The sequence below is a fragment of the Stenella coeruleoalba genome (genome assembly GCF_951394435.1).
Source record: "Stenella coeruleoalba genome assembly, chromosome: 11".
In the NCBI taxonomy this organism is placed as follows: domain Eukaryota; kingdom Metazoa; phylum Chordata; class Mammalia; order Artiodactyla; family Delphinidae; genus Stenella; species Stenella coeruleoalba.
This window is the reverse complement of record NC_137157.1, coordinates 95,534,765-95,550,595: the sequence shown is the minus strand read 5'-3', so window position 1 is coordinate 95,550,595 and position 15,831 is coordinate 95,534,765. Positions and strand designations below refer to the sequence as shown.

General features: G+C 50.3%; 1 protein-coding gene across 1 annotated transcript in view; it reads right to left on the bottom strand.

Annotated features, from left to right (window-relative positions):
- LPCAT3 (lysophosphatidylcholine acyltransferase 3) overlaps positions 1-15,831 on the bottom strand; it is a 30,140-nt gene that overhangs the window by 905 nt on the left and 13,404 nt on the right. Inside the window, exons 2-11 of the mRNA XM_079936485.1 lie at positions 5,510-5,617; positions 4,884-4,990; positions 4,295-4,388; positions 4,111-4,148; positions 3,547-3,725; positions 2,690-2,798; positions 1,952-2,038; positions 1,693-1,859; positions 332-479; positions 98-256 (exon numbers count right to left, since the gene is read on the bottom strand). Coding sequence (XP_079792611.1) covers positions 98-256; positions 332-479; positions 1,693-1,859; positions 1,952-2,038; positions 2,690-2,798; positions 3,547-3,725; positions 4,111-4,148; positions 4,295-4,388; positions 4,884-4,990; positions 5,510-5,617 — 1,196 coding nt within the window. The remainder of the gene's footprint in view (positions 1-97; positions 257-331; positions 480-1,692; positions 1,860-1,951; positions 2,039-2,689; positions 2,799-3,546; positions 3,726-4,110; positions 4,149-4,294; positions 4,389-4,883; positions 4,991-5,509; positions 5,618-15,831) is intronic.

Genomic DNA, 15,831 nt, shown 5'->3' with positions numbered 1-15,831 from the left:
ATACAGGCCACCGCGGTAGACAGAGGGCCTGGATTCAGCCCCACTGCCTGAGGTTTCAGTGGCTCCCTCCCCTCCTGGCAGGCAGGCCCTCGTGTACCTTCAGCCATTTGTCCCACGTGAAGAGGCAGAAGGCAGTCATCGAGTAACCCATGAAGAGCCAGTGGATGGTCTGCTGCACCAGATAGTAGAGGGGCTGCAGGACCCTGACGGAGGCCAGGCTGCTCAGGGCTGGGCTGTCTTGAATCAGGCTGGCAGCCTGTGGAGGAAGGGGAGAGGGCTCAGCGCCTTACCCCTTCTCAGGCCCCTTTCATCCACCACCCTTAAGGTTTACCTGTCTTTCCACAATAACGATGAGGAATTCCATCTGAAAGCAGACCAGGTACCCTGAGTGGAGGCCGTGCCAGAGGGACAAGAACAGCAGTGAGAGGCCCTGGGACAGTTGTTTATTTCCAAGGAACTTGAGTCGTTTGAAGAAGTAACTAGAGAGAAGGGTGAGAAAGGATGAGACTCAGATCCATCCTGCCTCTGGGTTCTTGGAGCCCTTACGGGTGCAGGGGTGGCGGCTGCTCCCACAGGGCCCCCTGGGGGAGGGGAGGCAGTGCCCTCCGATCACTTTATTTATTTATGGCTGCACTGGGTCTTCGTTGCTCCGCACGGGCTTTCTCTAGTTGCGGCGAGCGGGGGCTACTCTTACTTGCGGTGCGCGGGCTTCTCACTGCAGTGGCTTTTTGCGGAGCATGGGCTCTAGGCGCGCGGGCTTCAGTAGTTGTGGCTCGCGGGCTCTAGAGCGCAGGCTCAGTAGTTGTGGTGCATGGGCTTAGTTGCTCTGAGGCATGTGGGATCTTCCCGGACCAGGGCTGGAACCCGTGTCCCCTGCATTGGCAGGCGGATTCTTAACCACTGCGCCACCAGGGAAGCCCTTCCGATCACTTTAGAATGAAAGGCAGTGAAGCTGACGAGTCACGGTTTAGACAGAAAATAGACGTAAGGCTCAGCTGGGGGCCCACCTGGTATGACGGGTAGTGACGGAGGGCCTGCCAGGCGCCTGGTGCCGAGGCTGCAGCGGTGAGCGGGGCAGGCCCTGCACCCACACTGCTGACAGTGCCCCCACGCGTGGGACTGAGGAAGTGTTTGTGAACATAAGGCTGGCGGCAGAAGTGGGGTGAAAACCCAGCACTTGAGGCCATGTATGCCTTGTTTCTGTCTTTCAAAAATGACAGGGATGGGACTTCCCTGTGGTACAGTGGTTAAGAATCCGCCTGCCAATGCAGGGGACACGGGTTCCAGCCCTGGTCCGGGAAGATCCCACATGCTGCGGAGCAACTAGGCCCATGCGCCACAACTACTGAGCCTGAGCTCTAGAGCCCGTGAGCCACAACTATTGAGCCCAGGTGTCACAGCTACCAAAGCCTGCGCGCCTAGTGCCCGTGCTCCGCAACAGGAGAAGCCACCGCAGTGAGAAGCCCGCGCACCACAACGAAGAGTAGCCCCCGCTCGCCGCAACTGGAGAAAGCCCGCGCAGCAACGAAGACCCAATGCAGCCAAAAAAAAAAAGACAGGGACGGTTTGGGGGGGTTGGGTTGGGGACAAAAGTGGGTGTGGCTGGGGGTGTGAGAGTGACTGATGGGGGGGCCCCCTGAAGTGGGGAAAGCTGGAGGAAGTGACGTGCGACCTCCCCGGCTGGGCGCTTACCGGGCCACCCAGGCGTTGGTGTTGATGTTGAAAGAGGCGATGGTGCCCGTGAAGCGGGGGTCTGTCTCAAAGAGCCACACCTTCATGTTGGCGCAGGTGTCCCACTTGGCCCTCCCGAGCTCGTCAAGGCCGTGGAAGCCCAGCCCCGTCAGGATGCACACGCCTTCCTGAGGGAGCCACGGCGTAAGCGACCCCGCCGCTCTGCGCCGCACCCAGCCTGCAGCTCGTCTCGCTGCGGCCCTGGGCCCTCTCTCCTTACCGTGACCAGCCAACAGGCGACGTATTTGTACAGCACAACCTTGCCCCAGACCAGCATGTACAGGCAGCGGAACCAGAAGCTGCGGTTCTTGACAGGAGAGAAGGCACGAGCATTAGGGACACCGCCAGGCCAGGAGGGGCCCCCGTGCTCCCCGTCCTCACACGTGTGGCTGACTACTACCCCGTGTCCCCCCGACAATCTGCCTAACTGCTTTGCAAGAGGCCAAGGGGACCCAGCAGGGAGCCCCCTCGGAGACGCCCTCAGACAGTGCTGTCCTCAACTCCTCTCCTACAGAGCCGGGCACCTGGGACACTAGTGCTGGGGGACTTTCACATCCACGTTCGACGTCAGCTGAAGGAGACCAACCTCCCCAGAGCCGGGACGGAGCCTGAGCCAGCACTCCCCCTCCCTGGGTCCTGAGCTCCTAGAGCCCTGGTCTGCCTGGGCCGGAGCGGGGCTCGAGCCGCCTGGCTGTAAGAGGGCGAGCTCGAGCCGCTGGGGGAAGGTCAGGGGTGCTGAAGTGCACCTGGCACAGCCCTGTGCCCGCGAAGGTCGTTCAGTGCTGGCTGATGAACGGGTCCCGGCCCGGCTGGCATTGACACCAACTCTCAGATCTAGAGCAAAACCAACACGCGTTTGTAGGTGGTGTTACCCACTTCTCGGCTATCTACGGGCTCCTGGCCTGGCCACTGTCTATCTCTGGCGCAGTCGCACTGCTGCTGTTCAGGAAGCACTCACTTCGTAGTCGTCAGTGAGGAGATAGTCTTCTGTGATGTGCTGGCTGAGCAGGGTGTAGCCCACTAGGTAGACAAGGCCCAGACTCAGGCGCTTGAGAGCAGGTACGGTGCTGGAAAGGAACAAGCAGGGTCACCACGGGCAGAGGCCCCTCCCTTCGCCCTCTGACCTTCACGAGGGAGCAGCTTCCCAGAGTGAGCGCAGCCTTAGGGCCGGACATGAGGATGGAGTGTGCAGACCCTGCGAGTTCTGGGGTGGGGGTGGGGCAACGAGGGGGCGGGCTGGGGAATCTGGGGTGCTCGCCCTCGGGGTCCCGTGGACCTCGAAGGCTCCCCCATGTGCTTGGGCTACATCGGGACTGAAAGCCCGATGCAGAGACGGGGAAGGACCGGTTTTGGATCTGCTCCCTCCTGTCCTGGCTGGATCAATGCTCAAACGCAGGCTGGACAAGTTCTCCACAAAGGGATTTTCCTGGTAACTTATCAATCTTCTACTGTGAGATATATTTATATATATAGATTTTGATATATTTAACAGTATTATTATTATTTTTTTAACAGTATTTTTAAACTGGGAAAGTGAGTGTTAAAGGCAGGGACGTGACTGGTTCAGGCAAAATCTATGGCATAAAAGTGAATTTTTATTGTTTGTACTACAGGGTCGGGAGGGATGGCGGGAAGTGACCCAAGCTGAAAAGGGCCCCCTTCCTGCAGCGAGCAGGCACGGAGCGCCCGTCACAGGCCGTGAGCCAGGCCCAGGCCAGAGAATGCAGCCGGCCGGCCTGCAGTAAATCACTTCAGAAGTGGCTTTTTGTCGGGTGAGACGCCTACGCAGACACCCTGACCGAAGGGGGCCGTTACCTGTTTGGTATCTTGCCTGGTAGGTCAGTCAGCTGTCCCTGCACCAGCTTCATGTAGTGGTTCATTGAGAACTGGGGCCCCACCAAGAAGGCCCCATAGAAGTAGGAGAAGCCAGCAACCTCCAGCAGGGAAGGGACACCCCGTATGGCGTATTTCTGTTGCTCAGAGGACAGGGATTTCTATGCCGAGAAGAGAACGAATGGTTCAGGACCCAAGAGCCAGTCTGAGGGCTCCCCACCCTCGTCCCCAGTGATCCAGGTTCTTCAAATAGAGCCTCTCTGAGGGGATGACAGCACGGAGAAGAGTCAGTGCTTCGGGGGTAATGGGCACGCGCAGGCGCAGCTCGGCCTAGGCCGGCTGCTGCTCTTCCCAATGCCTTGCTGGCCCTGATCTCTGGACTCTGAGCTAGAGCTGGACCCGGGCAATTAGACTTGTCGGTCCTTGATCAGTGCGGCCGGAAACGGCGACCACACGGGCGGGCATGAGGGCATGGGGATAACAACAGCCGTCCTCCTTCCCTCTGGTTAAACTCCTTCACGTCTCTGTGGAGGGAGGGGTACTTACTTGATCTTTCCCTCCGTCATAGTAGTCGATGACGAGACCTGAGCAGAGAGAGAAGGTGTGGGTGGAGAGGAGGGAGGGGACACGGGACATGGCCAGAAGCACACGGGGCAGGGCCCGGGGTAAGCCTAAGGTCTGAAGAGAGGAGCCTGGGTGTCAACGGGGAAGGCAGGGCCCCATCACTCACCGATCAGCTTCAAGGTCAGGACACAATGTGGCATTGTCCACTTGATATCGTAGTTGCCAGTGGCTGTGTAATAGTATCCGGCAAGAAGGTAGGCCTAGGAGAGCGGCAAATATTTATCCTACCATTGCTCTGATTTATTTTCTCCCTGCTCTGAAATCCAATGTATTCTTTTCACTTTTCCTTTCTCCTGGTCTAGAAACTGAACCTGTAAAGGGGAAGAGACATCCTCAACGCTTACACTCTGTGGCTCATTCTACGTGGATTTTCTGCCTTGCCTTTAAGTGACTCCCCTCATGGACAACTGGGCTAATCTGGTCAGACTCAAAGAACCCCAGTGGCACAGTCCTATGCACAAAGGACGGCCGGCACCCCGTCCTTGAGGTGGGTGAAGCATCGTCACTGCAGCCTGCAGATGAAACACCTGGGGCTTCTGGCAAGTGACCCAGAGCCACACTGCCAAGTGTCGTGGGGAGAAAGGATTAGAAACTGGCTCTCCCAGTCCACGGCTTCCTCTACACCACAGTCCCCATCCTCCCCGCCCCCAACTGCTGTCAGCTGTGACCTGAGCTGCCCAGGGAAAGACGTTTACCATCTGGAAGCAAAAGGTAGTGAGGACGGCAGTGATGGTGCGGCCCATCAGCCGGAGGATGAGGAACTGAAGCACGACGCATAGCAGGGAGTGGTAGAGCTGGATTCCTGGATGCGGAGGAGAGAGCAAAGTTTTGCCTGTTTTTTTTTTCTGCATTCCCACCCTTCCTGAGACTTCTAAACACAAAGGGTATACATATTGGTATTAGGATTTTTCTTCTTTTTTAATAGCCTCATGTTTTGGAGGAAGGGAAGGAAATGAACTGTATAAATAGAAAGGACCGCCAGGGAGTTGCTGTATTGCTGAACTTCGGGCCTACGGGACGCTCCTGAGGGGACTGCTTGGGTCTGTCGGCCAGTTCCAGCCACAGCAGAGACAAACTGGTGCTTCTCTGTTGTTGGTGCTTCTCTGTTGACGGTGTCTGGTAAGGGCACCCATTCTCAACATGCTTTTACCGGGGAGGGGAATGTGTGTGAAGGGAGAAGTTAAGCTTGTGTCCCTGCCCATACAAACCCTCTGCTACCAGAGCATCACAACGTCCCTCTCCATCAAATTCTCTCCAGGAAATTTTGTTCAGGTCTGTTCCTTCCGAGGCTCCCTGTAATCGCAGTGCTCCGTTCACTCACCGAAGTTATAATAAGCAATCGAGAGGCCTGTAAAGGCGTGGAAGAGGTGGATGAGGTAGCTGTCCTTGTAGAAAAGGTAATGCCGGTAAAACAAAGCCAAAGGGTAACCTGGAGGGGGAGAAGAGCAGGAGAGGGTTACTCGTGCCTGGCGTCCTCCCAGGTTTGTTTTGGAAGTCGATCTGGCATGAAACTCAGCCCAGAGAGGAAAACATAGGCATTATGTGGATGTCTACAAAGACAATAACAGTATCCCCAATTATCAAAAGAAGTCTCTTTGTAAATACCAATTTAAAACTGAAGGTATTTTATATTGAGGCAATACAAACTGGGTCTGAAGACTAGGTTTCATTTTTGGCTTATTAAATATTGCTAGGAATTTTCTCTTGCATTTTCCTTAAATGATACAAGGGATTCAGGGTGCCCAGAAACACCATTTTACACCTTTATGACCTATAATAATTTCATCACTAGCAGAGTATTATCAGTCGGATTATTTTTTCTTTCTTTCTTTTTTTTTTTTTTGGCCGCCCGGCATGTGGGATCTTAGTTCCCTGACCAGGGATCGAACCCACGCCCCCTGCAGTGGAAGCGTGGAGTCCTAACCACTGGACCACTGGGGAAGTCCCTCAGTCAGATTGTTAAGAGGATAAATATAAATTATTCCTGGCTACAAACTGGGGTTGCTGACGGCCTATACAGTTGCATAGCAGTTACAGGACACATGTAGGTACTCCTTACGTAATGGGCATCGACCAAGTTATAAATCCAGCTAGGTATACTGGGAAAATGTCTTCTCAAGCCGTGATTTAGAGTATGGTCCCGGGGCTTGACTGACCTACAGGGGATCTCCTGATGGGCCATGAACTGATGACGCACGGCCAAGGGTTGCTTACTGAATTAAAAAGGGCCAACAACGTTCGTTATTCCTCAACCAAAATTAGCATGTTCCCTGGTTTTACTACAGACCCACATTCAGTGTCCCATCAAGAAGTCTGGCTGATGTGCTTGGCAACCTTCCTACTGCAGTAGCGTGTGTGCGAGGAGTTGGGATCCCTACTGTTTTTTGGAAGGACACTTTACCCAGTCTATCATTGCATAATCAGTGTTCTGAGTTGGTCATGGTTTACAGCTGCTGCAATTCTTACTTTTTTTCTCTTTTTTTGGCCACGTGGCTTGCGGGAATCTTAGTTCCCTGACCAGGGATCGAAACTGTGCCCTCGGCAGTGAAAGCCTGGAGTCCTAACCACTGGACCCCCTGGGAATTCCCCTTACTTTTCAATCATAAGTTGCAGTTAGTTTATCACTGGCGATATAGTTGTGAGTTTGGTTAACTCTGCAAGGCTTAGATGAGTGTCATACATAAAGTGCTCAATTATTTAAGTGAATAAGTAAATGGATAATCATGTTATATATTAGCTTATGTCCTTTTAGTCTTTCTTCCCATAACTTTTTTTTTAAACTTATGATCACAACCTGTGCACTCATGTATCCTAGTTTTTTCACACAACAGTGTATCAACATTTATCTTCTTGGTGCCAGGATTTGCTGGTGTTCTTTTTTTTTAAATTTCATTTTTTTTAAATTTATTTTTGGCTGTGTTGGGTCTTCATTGCCGTGCGCGGGCTTTCTCTAGTTGTGGCGAGCGGGGGCTACTCTTCGTTGCGGTGCGCGGGCTTCTCATTGCGGTGGCTTCTCTTGTTGCAGAGCACGGGCTCTAGGTGCGTGGGCTTCAGTAGTTGGGGCATGCGGGCTTCAGTGGTTGTGGTGTGCGGGCTCAGTAGTTGTGGCTCGCGGGCTTAGTTGCTCCGTGGCATGTGGGATCTTCCCGGACCAGGGCTTGAACCCGCATTCCCTGCATTGGTAGGCGGATTCTTAACCACTGCGCCACCAGGGAAGCCCTAGTATGTCGTTATTTTTTATGGCTGAATAATATTCTTTTGTTTGGACAGACCATACTTCATTTACCCAGTCATCAGTTGATGGACATCTGGGTTGTTTCCACTTTTGGGGTATTAAGAATAAGGCTGCTATGGACATTCCTGTACAACTTTTGGTGTGGTGTATGTTTTCAGTTCTCTCGGGTATATACTTAGGAGTGGACCTCTTGGCTCTTTTATCCTCTGACTAGCCCTTCTTGGTCAGTGGTATAGACCAGTTTTCAAAATTTCCCATGCGTTGTGGACCAATACTTTTGTAAAATACAAAGTCATGGGCTTGGATGATGTGGCACTATGGAGTGGCTACAAAAGTTCCTAAATGTTTACTTTTCATTCATTGTGCTTGCTTTGACCTTTGCCTTGGCCAAGCGTGGTGACGCAATTCAAGTAGATCGCGCCAACCTCTCTTTCTTTGTCTCTTTCACCCAAGGCTTTTCTCTGGCTTCTGAATACAGCTGACCTCCAGGAGTCAGCCCTGGTCCTCTGCTATTCTTTTTTTTTTTTTGCCGCATGTGGGCCTCTCACTGCCGTGGCCTCTCTCGTTGCAGAGCACAGGCTCCGGACGTGCAGGTTCTGTGGCCGTGGCTCACGGGCCCAGCCGCTCCGCGGCATGTGGGATCTCCCCGGACCGGGGCACGATCCCGCGTCCCCTGCATCGGCAGGCGGACTCTCAACCACTGCGCCACCAGGGAAGCCCTGCTATTCTTGCTATACTGTCCTCTGGAAACTCCATCCACTCTCATGTAACTTAATATGATCTTTACGCCAAAGACAGGTCCACATCTTTAATCCTGACTTCTCAAGTTTCAGTTCCCCATTTCCTACTTCCTGGCTGGGCATTTTCCGTTTGATATCACATACCATCTCAAACTCTGTGTGACTACAACATGGACTTTCCCCCGAATCAGTCTTCTCTTGGCTTCTTTTGTTTGTTAATGGTGTTACCGTTCTCCAGGCCACACAACTACATTCAAAGGCTTGAAGTTGTCTTTGCCTCTTCCCTCTCCTTGGTTCCCTATACCTATAGCCACCAAATCCTGTTGATTCCTCCTTTCCAGTGTTTCTCGCCACCGTCACAGCCCCTCCTTTCCTGTGCTACATCTGCAGGGAAGGCCCTCAAGCACTCCCCCTTCAACTCTTGCCGTGACCTCACCTCTGCCTGCAGCCTCATCCTCCAACAATCCTCCACCAGAGGGCTCTTCCTGTAACCCCTGCTCAGAAAACATCAACGACTCCAGCTGACTACTCAACACAGTACCAGTTCCCAAGCCGAAGATTCAAGGTCTATCTTCTAAACTACATTTCCGGTTAAAGCCTCTATCTCCCTGCTCCAGGTGACTGATATGCTAGTTTTTGCTCAAATATATCTTGTGTCTTTCATCTCTAGACCTTCGCTTGTGCCAATGCCTTTGGGTGGGACACCTTCTCCAACCACTCCTCTACCCAGTGGAGTCCTACCCATTCTCGGAAACCCAGTTCAAGTGTCACTTAGGGCGAAGACTCTCATTTGGCAAATCATTGTATACAACAAATTCCCATTCCTTACATTCTCGTTTTATCTTAAAATTAACACATGTTCACAATCTCTTTTCCTAAAGTCCTCCTCTACCTTTGGATCTCCCACAGCACACTATCCTGTGTACTTCATTTTTTGATTGGTTGACCAACAGTAATTGACACTTAATAGCCATTTGATGTTGAGCGTCAGTTTCCTCATCTGTAAAATGGGGACAGTACCTGCCTCAATGAGTTGTTGTAAGGACTAAAGGAGATAATGCATATAAAGTAGTTAGCACAGCCTAAAATACTGTAAGTGGTCACAAAAATTACACACACACACACACACATTCACATAAAGTTACAGGGAGTTTGTAAAGCAGGCCTTAACTGAGAAATTCTGGTGAAAGTGGGTATCAGGGCTTCTGAATCTAATCTCCATTCCATGTGACAAATGACTAAGGGATTTCCTTCCCATCTTCATTTCAAAAGAAGAGTCACAGCATATTTATTTTATAAGGATACTGATTATGGTTTGCCAAGAGCATTTTTTCTAAAATGCAACGTACTATTAAATTAAGGCACTGTATGGTTAGAAGAACACGAACTCTGGAGTTGAGACAGATCTCAGTTTGAATCCCGGTTCTGCTACTTACTAGCTGCTCCCTCAGGCTGGTTGATGAGATAATTTTCTTTGGTCCTCAGTTTCATCAGTAAAATGAGTATCTAGGTTTGGGTTCATATATTAAGCCTGGTACATAATAGATACTCAATAACTGTGAGACTGCTTCAACCTCTGCTTTAACAGAGAAGTGCCCGGCGATCTCATCCAGCCACATGGCTTTAAATACCATCTGTTTGCTGATGGCTCCCAAATTTGTTCTTCACACTCGTGTACAACGTGGACTGGGTGCACGCCTAACGGATATCTCAAATTTAACACGTGTCAAACGGAACTGCTGACACATCTCCCTCACAAAGCCTGCTCCTCCCCTGGCTTCCTCATTTCAGCAAACGCCAACTCACCTTTCTGCTCACTCGAGGCTGTAGCTCTGCGACCTTCTCATCCTTCCTGAACCCCACCCTCCCCCTGCAACCAGTCTGTCAGCAAACTCTGTTCTACCTTCAAAGTGAACCTGGAATTTGACCACTTCTTCCCCTGGTCCAGGTCAACGCCATCTCTGGCCTGTACCATTTAAAAAATTTTTTATAGTATTTTCTGAAATTTTTATTTATTTTTGGCTGCGTTGGGTCTTTGTTGCTGCACGCAGGCTTTCTCTAGTTGCGGCGAGCGGGGAGCTACTCTTCACCGTGGTGCGTGGGCTTCTCCTTGCAGTGGTTTCTCTTGTTGCGGAGCACGGGCTCTAGGCGCTCGGGCTGCAGTAGTTGTGGCTCACGGGCTCTAGAGCGCAGGCTCAGTAGTTGTGGTGCACGGCTTCGTTGCTCTGCAGCATGTGGGATCTTCCTGGACCAGGGCTCGAACCCTGCATTGGCAGGTGGATTCTTAACCACTGTGCCACCAGGGAAGTCCCTCTGGCCTGTACTATTACAGTCACCTCCTGACTAATCGCCCCACAGGCCTTCAGTCTCACTCAGCAAAAGCCAAAGTCCAACCAGAACCTACCAGACTGATCTGTTCATCACTCCCCCACCTTTGTCTGACTCATCTCTTACTCTCGGCTGCCCTTCCTGGAATGCCTGCCAGGTGCAACCTTAGAGACTTCACATTAATAGGTTCCTTGCCTGGGATGCTCTTTCACAGATAAGCTCAAGTCCCTCCAGCCCTTCTGATTTTTACTAAAATGTCACCTTATCAGTGAGGCCTTCATAGTATCCAAAACTGCACATACTCACCCCACCCTCTATGCCACCAACACACACTTCCTGTTCTTTCTTACTTCATTTTTCTATTTCCCCTCAACACTTATTACTCTTTCACATACAATGTATTCTACTTATTTATCAGTCTTTGAAGGCAAGGATTTTTGTCTCTTTTTTTCCCCTGCTGTACCACAAGTACCTTGTACAAAAAAGGTCTTTTCCTGGTACAGAAACGGTCTTTTCCTGGTACAAAAAAGGTCTCAAAAACATTTGTTGAATGGAGGAAAGAATAAAAGAATGAATGAACAAATACTGTATTCTAGGCAGTCAGTAAAATATTTATAGAGCATCCATTAAGTGGTCAGCAATGCATTAGGCAAAAGGAGAATGTGGTAGAGTGTAAGAGATGCTTTTAGACTCTTAAGCTTTTTAGAGAGAAAAGAAAATCAAGCAACAATGTTCTATAAATGCTAATTGCATGGAATAGCCAATGTTGTAGAGGTTAGAGGAGAGGTCAATAATGAACACAGCAGTTAGGATGAAAAGAGAAGAAATAAGGAATGGGCAGGAGAATTATGTACTAAAGACACGGTGGTAGGAAACAGCATGGAACAGTCACTTCACAAGACCAGCTTGACCATAAGAAGGGCCAGGAAGGTTTGGAAAACCAGGCAGAGTCTGAAATTGATATAATAGGAAAAAAAAATCAGGAGGAATGACTGGAACGGGGGGTATGATGGAAAGGGATAAATTAAAGGTGGCTAAGCCCCTACAATGGTCTTCAAACTTTTTTTTTTTTTTTTTGCGGTACGCAGGCCTCTCACTGTTGTGGCCTCTCCCGTTGCGGGGCACAGGCCCCAGATGCGCAGGCTCAGCGGCCACGGCTCACGGGCCCAGCCGCTCCAAGTTTTTTGATGGAATAGCCCCTGAAAGAATTCTGAAAAAATATAGATGCCTTCTCACATTTGTAAGTTGCCATCTAACGTTTATAAGTTTTGCTTTTAATTAATTTTTATTGGAGTACAGTTGCTTTACAATGTTGTGTTAGTTTCTATTGCACAGCAAAGTGAATCAGCAGTACATATACACATACCCCCTCTTATTTGGATTTCCTTCCCATTTAGGTCACCACAGAGCACTGAGTAGAGTTCCCGGTGCTGTACTGCAGGTTCTCATTAGTTGTCTACTTTATACATGGTCTCAACAGCGTATACGTGTCAATCCCAATCTCCCAATTCCTCCCACCCCCAACCTTCCCCCTTGGTATCTGTACGTTCGTTCTCTGCATCTGTGTCTGTAAGTTTAAACAACAGCAAATGATGTGTTTTTAAACATGTATATTGAAGGTGTGCTTTAAGTACACATGGAAAACGTCTGCCTTGTGATCTAAATGGCAAACCAATCAGCTTGATCACTTTCTGTCAAAAGAGGTCTAACCTCATTTTTTAATTCAAATAAACAAGTTAATACTTCTCCCTCATGACAACCACCTTGTCTCTGAATTCTACTTCTAAGATGGAACGATAAGGCAGAGGGTTGGCATGAGTTTGTCTCCTGGATAAAATAAGGGGCTGCTCCTCTTTGCTTCACTTTCGTGGCTCCTGTGAAATGTTTCCCTGGGGCACCCCTTACCCCCGGGCCTTTCTCCCTTTTTTTTTTTTTGCCACGCTGTGCGGCATGCAGAACTTCCCCGACCGGGGATCGAACCTGCATCCCCTGCAGTGGAAGCACAGAGTCTAAACCACTGGACCACTGGGCAAGTCTCCTTTCTAAAGGCTGGTGAAGAGTGACTGTAAGAGAACTTTCAGAGCAGACACTGTCTCAAGCACGTCAATTTTAGAAAAGAATACATATGGAAGCTTAAAATCTGAAAGTGGATTCCCTCATCTGTGCCCATGTATCCCCTGGAAAGTCTTCATGTACCCCTAGGGTACATGGACCGCAATGGGAAGACCACTGGCCTCAAGCTTCCATGTCAGAAGGTGGTGCCACTGACAGAGACACACAGATCAGAGGAGACAGCTGGCTCTGCTGGCAACAACTGAAGCCAGATAAAACTCTCACAGGGAGAGGCCGCAAAGGCAGGGCTGAGTCCTGGAAAATGCCTGTACTGAAGGGAGCCAAGCAAAAGAAACGGAGATAAAACAGAGAACAAGAGGTAAATGAGGACAGTACCCATGTGAGAAAGGAAGATGACTTCTGCGGTAGGAAAGGAGTTTAAAAACATCGAATGTGCCGGAAGTCTAAGGAGCGTGAGGAAGACGTTCACAACGAGGTCGTTAGTCACCGTGAAACAGAGCAGCACGAGGGACACGGGGGCTGGCACCTGGGGGCCAGCTAAGAAGCGGGGGCTGGACCAAGAGGAAATGCAGGCTGGACGTGGAGGCGAGGCAGTAGGCAGTAAAAGACTGGCCAGAGAGCGTGGCCACTGAGTGAAGGGACGCATTTCTAAGACAGAGATGTTCTATCCATATGTTTTTTTTTTTGTTGGGGAGGGATGTCTCTGGATTCTTTCTGTTTGTATATGCTTGGGAGATGGCATGCTGCTTTTTTTTTTTTTTTTTTAAATAAATTTATTTATTTATTTTTGGCTGCATTGGGTCTTCGTTGCTGTGCGCGGGCTTTCTCTAGTTGCGGCGAGCGGGGGCTACTCTTCGTGTGGTGTGCAGGCTTCTCAATGCGGTGGCTTCTCTCGCTGTGGAGCACGGGCTCTAGGCGCACGGGCTGCAGTAGTTGTGGCACGCGGGCTCAGTAATTGTGGCTCACGGGCTCTAGAGTGCAGGCTCAGTAGTTGTGGCGCACGGGCTTAGTTGCTCTGCGGCATGTGGGATCTTCCCGGACCAGGGCTCGAACCCGTGTCCCCTACATTGGCAGGCAGATTCTTAACCACTGTGCCACCAGGGACATTCCCATATGTATTTTATGGAAGAAGACAAGCAGTATAGTGGGCGAGGACAGTATCTGTGGGAGAGCAACAAGCGTTTACCGCAGAAAGAGGGAAGAAGCCCTGGCCCTTCCCCTGAGACTGGAGGGCGAGGCAAGGAGACTGGCAGAGAAACCTGGGAGGCGGGTGAGCAAGTTCAGGAAAAGAACCTTTCTCTCCTCAGTGAGATGGGTGGTGAGGGCTGTCCCTCGGGAAGAACGGCCGTGTAGGAGGAGCTGGATGAGACAGAGGGCTGCAGGGACCCCAGCCCACGCCCAGGGAATCAGTCAACCCGACTGATTCTCTTTGGAAAGGTTATCGAAAACAGGAGTGGGCAATTCCTCAGCTGTGGAACACGCTTCTTTCTTCAGAAGCTGGGACTGCGTAGGAGCATGGCAGAGAGCTCCCAAGTTCTGATTTAGAACATCGCCGCCAATGTCCGTGTCTCATTGTCTAAACGTAAGCAACTGATAGGAGCTGGGAGACAGGTGTGGCATGCCCACTTTCCTAGAAGTTCTGCAGGAAAAATTCTCAAGTAATTTAACTGGTAAAACAAATCCATTATACAAAATGGAATGCCAAGTTGTCCTGTATTTTAAAGATACAACACGAGCCTTCAATGACACTTCTGTCTTTCAACAGCTGCTTTAGGCTGAGTCCCTGAGCCCCGGAGAGGATACCTTTGTTTAGTTTTCCACCCTGGCCTTCAGGGAGCTGTCCGCGGGAAAACTGAAGAAGCTCTGCTTGAAATCCAAGCTTTTCTCCTTCTCTCCAGACTCAGAGGAAGATGTCCCTCCCTTCTCTTTAAACACCCTCCCCTCCTTCCCTTTGGTTCCAATCCTCTGAATTCTATCTACCCCAACCACTCTTAGGTGGGAACTTCGTCTGTGATCTTTCTTGCCAGCTTCCTCAGTCTTTTCTTCCCGATAATAACAAGTATTACCATCAATACTGGCAACTAACCTCCATCAAGGGCTTACCATGTGGCGTGTATTGAGTTTTACACGAAAGCTAGGCACATTACCCCAGTGAGTCCTCACAACAACTGTATGAGGTAAGTAATCATTTATGGTCTGCATTTTACGAATACAGTGACATCAAACACATCAAAGCAGTTATCTAACCTGTACTGACTGCTCGTGACTGATGAAGCTGGATCCACACATGACTCGGTCGCTCCGCACATTCCCTCCGCCCCCTTCCAAAGGCACAGCCCCACCCCTCTAGCCCCGGCTCCTCGGCCCTGTGCTGCTCCTTCCAGCTACTGCCCTTTTGCAGTCAACCTCCTAGAGTTGTGGTCTAGCTCATCGCCTCTGTTTCCTGTCTACCCATTTCTTCCTCGGCCTGCGGGAACGTGGTAACATACCCCCAGCCCAGGGCCACTTGCCCTCACCTCCTGTGAGAAGATCTGGTTCAGAGTGTCAATGGGCTCCTTGGAGTGAAGTGACGAAAAGTCATCTCAAACTCAAAATTCATGCTTATGGTCAGAGGTAAAGGGATGGGGGACAGAGGATCTCAAAAGAAGGCTATGTCTGCCCATCACTGCTCTTAGGGCTTGCTTACTGACACGGTTATGGTGACTCTGCAGTTTCTGGTTAAAGGAGGTGGTTGGAAAAACCTGTTTCAGCCTTGCGTCATCTGGACGTTAGCAGTTTCCTAGACTATGTAATGTTCCCGTAGATAATGGGCATTTTGCTTTGGGCAACTGGAAAGCCACTTTCAGGATCGAATTTCAGTTCAATTTCCCCAAGCATCACAGACTAGAATACGAAACAGGACTGCTTCTGAATATGGCTTATTGGTGGATTATTTTTACCAAATATTTTCACATGATAATTTTATCATTCTTATTTCTACTGTGAAGATCTGCCACTCAAATTCCTTTTCTTTTCTTTCACCAAAGTGGAAATTCCTTGCGCTGAAGAACTATACAGAGAAAAGGAAGACAAGTAGAAACAGGGAAGACAGTGAGGCCCTGCGTGACACCGTCTCTTCTCGGGGACAGGTAACTGACGAGGCACTGAACGCTTCGAGCTGAGTTCCTGATCACTCTGCCGGCCGGAAGAACACGGGGAGGTTATGGACACCGAGGTGGGGATGAAGCTCGCCTTTGGAAGCTGCTCACGATGGCCCTGTTTCTCTTC